At 62.1% G+C, this 8,281-nt stretch overlaps 1 protein-coding gene across 1 annotated transcript; it reads right to left on the bottom strand.

Annotated features, from left to right (window-relative positions):
* Window positions 1-181: 181 nt before the first annotated feature.
* On the bottom strand, window positions 182-6,342 carry APBA3 (amyloid beta precursor protein binding family A member 3; the record flags this gene model as incomplete). The annotated part of the gene is made up of 10 exons (XM_080712559.1): window positions 182-253; window positions 825-965; window positions 1,044-1,163; window positions 1,240-1,452; window positions 1,855-2,034; window positions 2,542-2,703; window positions 2,784-2,870; window positions 2,945-3,090; window positions 5,642-5,681; window positions 5,767-6,342. 10 exons carry the CDS (start codon window positions 6,340-6,342, stop codon window positions 182-184), a joined length of 1,737 nt encoding a protein of 578 aa, XP_080568685.1.
* Window positions 6,343-8,281: the final 1,939 nt, after the last annotated feature.

Raw genomic sequence — 8,281 nt, 5'->3', positions numbered from 1 at the left:
TTTTCTCAGTGCTGCCCCCAGGGGCTTCCGAAGGGGAAGGGACGAGGCCGGGCCCCACACACCCCACGTGGCACTCTGCCCCTTCTGGAAGCTTTTAATTTTTACAATAGAAAATAGCCAAGAATCCCCTGGTGTCCTGATAGGACTAAGGCACGGTGGTGGTGGGGGGACGGGTGGGTGGTCACAGGAACACTGGCTGCTCCTGGCCTGTGAGCAGGCGGTAGGTGGCCACCGGCATGGTCTTGATGTGCACCTGGGCGGGGAGGGGCTCAGGGTCAGCCGCACCGCCTGCCACCTCCAGCCGGGCCCGCAGGGGGCGCCCAGGGCTGGCATCTACTTGGGCTGGGAGGGGTGCTCGGGGTCAGCTGCACCCAGGGGAGGTGGGAGGGGCATCGGGGTCAGCTGTGCCCAGGGGAGGTGGGAGAGGCACTGGGGTCACTCGGGGTCAGCTGTACCCAGGGGAGGTGGGAGGGACACTGGAGCCAGCTGCACCCAGGGGAGGTGGGAGGGGCGTCGGGGTCAGCTGTGCCCAGGGGAGGTGGGAGAGGCACTGGGGACAGCTGCACCCAGGGGACATGGGAGGGGTGTTGGGGTCAGCTGCGCCCAGGGGAGGTGGGAGGGTCAGGCCAGCTGTGCCCAGGGGAGGTGGGGGGGGGCACTCGGGGTCAGCTGCGCCCAGGCAAGGTAGGAAGGGCGGCGGGGTCAGCTGCACCCAGGGGACTTGAGAGGGGCGTCGGGGTCAGCTGCCCAGGGGACGAGGGGATACCCGGGGCCAGCTGCGCCAGGGGAGATGGGAGGGGTACTCAGGCCACCCCCCCCCGCACCTCGCTGCGCGCCTCGGAGAGCAGCTCGATGACGCGCGCGTGCGGCGTGGCCACCACGCTCTGCCCGTTGACCTCGATGATGCGGTGGCCCACGCGCACGCCCCCGCGCTCCGCGATGCCGCCGCGGAGCAGGCTGCAGACCTGCGGGGAGCAGGGGTCGCTCGAGGGGTCGCTCTCCGGCCGCCCCGCCCGCCCGGCCGCCCGGCCGCCCGCGCTCACGATGCCGTCCTCCACGCAGAAGCCCAGCTGCTCGCGCGCGTGCGGCCGCCGGATGATGGCCGTGGTGACCGGCGGGCAGTGCACGATGCTCAGCGTCACCTGCGTCAGCGGCTTCACCTCCTGCGGGGGCCGGCCTCAGTTTACCCGGAAGGCCCTCCGCGCCCGCCGGCCCCTCCCGGGCGGGGCGCCGACTCACGCGCACGGCGGCCTGGCAGGCGGCCAGGGGCAGCCCCACCAGGCTGGCCCCGTTGACGGCGGTGAGGCGGTCCCCGACGCTCAGGGCGCCCGAGCGCTCGGCGGGGCCGCCGTGCAGCAGGTTGGCGATGACGGCGGTGGGCAGCAGGGAGCCCCAGCCCGACTCCACCAGGGCCACGCCCAGGCCCTCGCCGCGCCGCTTCTGGATGCACACCTGCGCGGGGCGGGCCGCGGTGGGTGGGGCCGCGCGGATTGGCCTGGCGGGGTGGGCGGGGCCGCGCGGGGGTGTGGACGGCCTTAGTGGACGGGGCTGCCTGTGGGCGGGGCCTGGGCCGCGCGGATTGGTCTGGCAGGGGTGGGCGGGCCCACGCGGGGGTGTGGACGGGCTGCCTGTGGGCGGGGCCTGGGCCGTACTGATTGGCGTGGCAGCGGTGGGCGGGGCCACGCGGGAGGGCTGCCATAGTGAACAGGACTCCTTGTGGGCGGAGCCGCGGGGGCCGGGCCGTACTGATTGGCAGCGGTGGGCGGGGCCACGCGGGAGGGCTGCCACAGTGGGCGGGGCCGCGGGGCTGGAGCGCACGGATTGGCAGGCCCGTGGCGGGCGGGGCCGGCTCACCTCCCGGCAGTTCTCGCTGTTGGAGAAGTGGTCCAGGTCCCCGTTGTGCAGGTGGCCGGCGCCCGGGGACCCCTGGCTCAGCAGGGCGCCCGCCTGGCTGGGGTCGATGCCGCTCTCCCGCAGGAACTGGCTGTAGGCCACGGAGAAGGCCTGGCCGATGGCTTGGGCGATGAGCTGGGCCTGCGGGAGGCGAGGCTGGTCCCGGGGTTGGGGGGCGCCCACCCTCCCTCAAAGATGACCCCTCCGGGCCTGACCCTGGACAAGATCTTCGGAGGGGGCCTCGCGCTCTGGGACTTCAGCGGGGGCCTGGGGGTGGCAGCTACCCCAGGGAGGAAGGAGGACGGGGAGGGGAGGAGGAGCGCGCCCCTCTGCAAGGCTGCGGGGTGGTGAGCCGGGGGACCTGGCAGAGCCCACCCAGATGGGTGCTCGTGGGCGGGCATCTTGCACAGCCTCAGCCTCCAAACCCCGCTTTCTGGAAGCCTTGCAGTCCTCCCAGGAGGACCCCAGTCCCTCAGGGCCGCGCCTGGGGTGCTCAGGGAGGGGCCCGGAGGCCACAGCGCATTCCCAGGTCCCCTCCCACCCAGTCCGAGCCCGGGCCTGGAGGGCCTGGAGCGCCGAGTTGGCCGAGGGTCTCGGGTGGGCCGCGGCGCGTGTGCGCCCCCCACCCCAGGGTCGCCCGCGGCTCACGTGCTCCGAGTGGAAGACGTGGCAGATCATCTTGTAGAGGCGGCGGCTGAGGTCCTGGGGCCCCGGCCTCCGCGCGAGCCGCCGGCGCGCCATGAGCACGAGCACGCAGCCGATGTCGGCGATGTAGGAGATGGTCTGCAGGGCGTGGTCCATCATGGCCTCCTGGGGAGGGGCGCAGGCTGCGGAGGGCGCTCCAGCCCCCAGCCCCAGCCAGGCCGCCCGCCTGCCCACCCACGAGCTACCTGCGAGTCGGCCGTCAGCACCTTGACCCTCTTGGTGGACACGAAGAGGTCCACGTCCGTCATGGGCTGCGTCTCCCCGTCGGGCGCCTGCGGGGAGGTGAGCAGTGGACACCCGCAGCGACCCCCCCTCCCCCGCCAGCTCGGCGCCCCCAACCCCTCACCTTGACCCGATCCATCGCCTCCTGGGCCTGCGCCATGCGCGTGCTGGGGGGCGGGCTCCGCTCCGACACCAGCTGGGTGGAGCCCAAGTACTTGGCCCCAAATATGACGCCGTCCATGAGGTCCTCGTGGTCACAGGGCCCGGGCACTGGAGGACAGAGCGGCCGGAGGCTCAGCCCGCACAAGACCCCGCCCTCCTGGGCCACCTGTCCAGCTCCAGGCTCTCAGCCAGGCCCCACCCACTGCTCCAGAACCGTCCAGAGCCAGCTGTCCACTGCCCAGCGGGCTCCTGCAGGGGGCAGCCTGGGCTGGGTGCGCTCTCTGTGGGTCCAGGCCCCGGGCGGGTGCACAGCCCACAGACCAGACACCCTGGGTGCGCAAGTCCGTGACCAGGTGAGACCCGGGTGACCCCGCTCCTCCTCCTCCAACCTGCAGTGTTCTAAGGTTCGAAGCCAGCCTCAGCTACTTAGTGGGACCCTGCTTCCAAATAAAATATAAAATAGGTCTGGGAGTGTAGCCCGGAGGTAGAAAGCCCCTGGATTCCATGCCCAGTACCAAAAATAAATAAATAGCCGGGCGTGGTGGCGCACGCTTGTCATCCCCGCGTTTGGGAGGCGGAGACAGGAGGATCGCGCAGGTTCGAAGCCAGCCACGCTGGCTTAAGAGACCCTGTTTCCAAGTAAAAACATAAAATAGGTCTGGGAGTGTAGCCCGGAGATAGAAGGGATTCCAGAAACCCCAGTACCACCAAAAATAAAAAATAAAAAAATATATATAATAAAAATAATAAAAATAATAAAAATATATAAATAAAAATAATATATATAATTATTATATATTATGTATATATATATATATATATATATATATATATATATAACCTGCAGTGTTCTGGAACTAGAGTCAGCCCTGCTCCAAGATACTGGAGTTCTCCCAGCAACCTAGAACCAGCCACTCCACCTGCTGTTCTAGAACTTTCTCCATCCCATCCCATACAACGGATAACGCAAACCTCCCGTGTAGAAAGGGATGCCTGTGTGCACAACTAAAGACTCCCGCGCGGCCCAGAACTCCAGGTGGCCACAGCCCTGGATTCCAGGAAGCCCCAAAGGGTCTCAAGCCCACAGCTGGCCAGGGGTTTGAGGGAGCAGCAGCACCTAGAACCAGTACTTGCTCCGTGGGGCCAGAGCTTATTTCTCTGTGGGGCTACGATGAATCGGAGCCTGCTGCCTGCTGGGCAAACGGCCTACCACCGACCGACACCCCAGCCCCGATTCTAGACTTCCTTAATCCCAACAGAGGTAGCCTTCCTGTGGTTCTAGAATCTCCTGGATCGGCTCACAGCATGGGCATGGTATTTTTTGTTTTGTTTTGTTTTGCAGTACTGGGGATGGAACCCAGGGGCATTCTACCTCTGAGCGATACCCCCAGCCCTATTTTTTATTCTTTATTTTGAAACAGGGTCTCATTGAGTTGCAAAGAACCTTAGTAAGTAGCTGAGGCTGCCCGCGAACTGCAATCCGGTCCGGTCTGGACAACTTAGTGCCGCCCTCCACAACTCAGTGAGACCCTGTTTCCAAATAAGAAAGGAAATCAGGCTGGGGGTGTAGCTCAGAGGTAGAATGCCCCTGGGTTCCATCCCCAGTGCCGCAAAATAAAAACAAAAAAATGCCATCTGCCAGAGGATGGACCTGTGCCGAGCTGCAGGTGATGGTCCTCGGCTTCCTCTCCATCACATCCAGGCAGCCCAGACCACAAACCCGTGGACGGGCGTGACCACGCCCCAGGAAACCGTATCAGCAGCCGCAGAAGCGCACATCAGTTTCATGCGGCAGGAAACATGACTTTTAAGCTGGGCGTGGTGGTGCACACCTGCAATCCCAGTACTTGGGAGGCTGAGACAGGAAAATCGCGGTTCACAGACAGCCTGAGCTACTTAGCGAGGCCCTCTGCAACTGAGTGAGACCCTGTTTCAAAATAAAGAATAAAGCCGGGCGTGGTGGCGCACGCTTGTCATCCCAGCATTCGGGAGGCTGAGACCGGAGGATCGCGGTTCGTGGACAGCCGCAGTACTTAGTGAGGCCCTCTGCAACTCAGTGAGACCCGGTTTCAAAATAAAAGAATAAAAATTAGGGCGGGGGTATAACTCAGAGGTACAATGCCCCTGGGTTCCATTTCCAGTACCACATACATACACACACACACACACACACACACACACACACACACACACACACACACCAAAATAAAATAAAATAAAATAAAATGAAAAAAAGAAAGGAAGAAAGAAAGAAAGAAAAGGGGCTGGGGGTATGGCTCTGAGGTAGAATGCTCCTGGGTTCAATCTCTAGTATTAAAAAAATGTTAAGTAAATAAATAAATAAACAAATAAGTAAATAAAAGGAAAAAAGGAAGATTCCTTTTGATATTTCCAGCTTGTAAACCACAAAAGCCACTCAGCCCAGGAGACCCATAGCTCTGCTCTGTAATAGGGCTACCCGTGGCCGCAACTGCCCAACCATCCCTGACCGCTCCACAACTTCCTTGGGCCTGTCTCTCCTCTGACTGGTCAACTAGGATCTGCTCAAAACACCCCCAAGAGCTTCTCTGGGCTGAGGTCCTTATTGGCAAACTCTGGGTGCAGATCCTGGCTTTCTGGAACCCTCACTTCCCTGGGCCGGGGTAGGGGGGACACTCACCCTCTGGGAGAGCCGGGGATGAAGCCAGGGTCTTGGGGTTCTGCAATTAGACAGAAGAGGGGCAAGGCTGCGCGAGTGCTCCACCGCAGGCCGCAAGGCACAGCTGGAGGGCGGGCAGGCCCTACCTGGGCGCCCGCAGGTGGCTGCGGCTCTTCCGCTGCTGTTACGAGAGGTGCCGTCTCCAGCCAGGGCTCGGGGGAGCTGCTGGAGCTCCGGCTACCAGGGGGCTCGGCAGAGGCCCCCTCCGCCCAGTCCGAGGCTCCGGGCTCCCCATCCGGGTCCTCCGGGGGCTGCAGCAGGCAAGGGGGAGGCTCCTGGGGGCCAGGCTCCGGAGGTGAACGGGCCTCGCACTGCAGGAGGCTCAGCAGGTCGTCCCCGTTGGCTTCAGCAGACAACAGCCCGTGGACATCGGCCACCTCTTGGGGGGCCAGGCCCTGGCCGGTGGCGATGTGCAGTGGGCAGGGCGCTCCATCTGGGGACAGGCCCACCAGGTCGCCTGGCAGAGCCTCAAATTCTTCCACCAGGTCTTGGATGGCTGCGCCATCAAATTCCATCTGACTGAGGCCAGCAGGGCCTGCGGGCACCGGGTCCCACTGACCATCAGGGTGAAGGTCCTCAGACGGCGCGAGTGTGTCCTTGGGCTCCTCCAAGTCCATGGCCGGAGGCCCTGGGGCGGGCCCGGGGGGCATCAAGAATTCCATGCCCGGCTCAGGACGGCATCGTGACTCGCTGCGGGGCTCGCCTGGGGCTCGGTCCCCGCTTCCTGGCTGGCCGCTGCTCCTGCAGGACGCGGAGCTCAGTCCTCTCGGTGTCCTGCAAAGCGGCCGGTGTCCCGGCGCTGCGTGTGCGCACAGGGCCCGGGGCGGCGGCCACGCAGCAGGCTCTGCTGCCTGTCACCCGCCGCCTCCGGGCTGCTGGACTCTGTCCACTTCCGAGTCCTGGGGCGCGACGTGGAAGCCAGGCTGGGGCCGCGGGGTGCTCACACTCTCGGCCGACACACCCCCGGGGCTCCGGACCCTCCCACGCCCGGACTCACGACCCCCAAACTAACACCCAGGAGCCCGGAGGAGGACTTCAGATCCAGGACCCCGGTATTTAGGACGCGCCCAAAAAAGTGGACCCTCAGCCTCCAAACCTCCCGGGCCACCTCCAGCCCGCACCTCTGGGACACTCACCTCCCAAGCTCGGGACTCCACGCCTCGAGATCGCCGGCTCGCACTCCGATCCGCCGCCGCCGCCAGCGCTCGTTGATTCCCGGCTGCGGTGCCCCGCTCAGCGGACCGCGCTCCTCCTGCTCCACTGCGCATGCGCGGCGTCGCGGTGCCTCCTGGGAAATGTAGTCCTCTAGGCCGGGCTCGCCGCCAGGGGGCGCTGGGGCCCGGGCGAGCTCAGGGGTGAAGCCGAGGGTTCGGATCCCGGGCCTCTAAGCCAGCGTGCATTCGTTGCTCAGGCGGACCCTCTTTACTGCAAAAATGAGGTCGCTCGCACTGCTTCCCTTTTCTGGCTGTGATGGCGCGGGGGAAAAACGGGACGTGGAAATATTGAATAGGGAGTGGTGGGCTTTGGGGACGCCAGAGGCAGCAGAGGGCAACATTGTTGATGACGTATTTCCGTTTTGGCTCACCTTAAGGACAATGAATCGTGCTCCCTGGCTTTGGGATTGAGGATCTGCCTGCCTGGGTCTCTGGTTCCTCAGTTTATAAACTGAGGGTAAGATAATAAATATGGTGGCGCAGGCTTGTAATCCCAGTAGTTGAGAGGCTGCGACGGGAGGATATAGGTTCGAAGCCAGCCTCTTCAATTTAACGATACCCTCGGCAACTTAGCGAGACCCTGTTTCCAAATAAGAAATAAATTCGGGTTGGGGTATAACTTGGAGGTAGAATGCCTCTGGGTTTCACCCTCAATACCAAAAATTAAAAAAAAAATTAAAAAGGACTTGGCAACAGGTCTGGAATATAGTTGAGTCTATTTGAAGTGGTAGGTCGGCTTCCTTTTAGGCTTTCCTTGTTTTTATTTCTTTTTTGGTTCTAAGGATGGAACCCAGGGGTAGTCAATCTCTGAATTGATGAGGACCTCGCTAACTTGCTGAGGCTGGCCTCAAACCTGAGATCCTCCTATCTCAGCCTCCTAAACACTGGGATTACAGGCATGTAACACAACACGAGGCTTAGTATCTTAATATCTATATATTTAAGTGTGTTACTGGGGATTGCACACAGAGACGTTTGACCTCCAAGCTACACGTACAGCCCAATTTTTAAATTTTTATTATTTTGAAAGAGGGTCTGGCTAGGTTGATGAGTCTCACTACTTGCTGAGGCTGTCCTCAAATCTTCCATTCTAGAGCCGGGTGTGGTGGCGCACCCTTGTAATCCCCGCGCTTGGGAGGCGGAGACAGGAGGATCGTGCAGGTTCGAAGCCAGCCTCAGCTACTTAGTGAGGCTCTCAGCAACTCAGTGAGACCATTTCCAAATAAAGTATAAAGTAGGTCGGGGAGTATAGCCCGGAGGTAGAAAAGCCCCTGGGTTGCACCCCCAGTACCAACAAAACAAAAAAAACAAATAAATCTTCTATCCTCCTATCTCAGCGTTCCAATTACTGGGACTCACAGGCATGAGCCACCACACTCAGCTTTAA

Source organism: Muscardinus avellanarius (genome assembly GCF_963383645.1).
Source record: "Muscardinus avellanarius genome assembly, chromosome: 16".
Taxonomy (NCBI): Eukaryota; Metazoa; Chordata; class Mammalia; order Rodentia; family Gliridae; genus Muscardinus; species Muscardinus avellanarius.
Note: the sequence above shows the minus strand (reverse complement) of the source record. Positions and strands in the feature narration are given on the sequence as shown.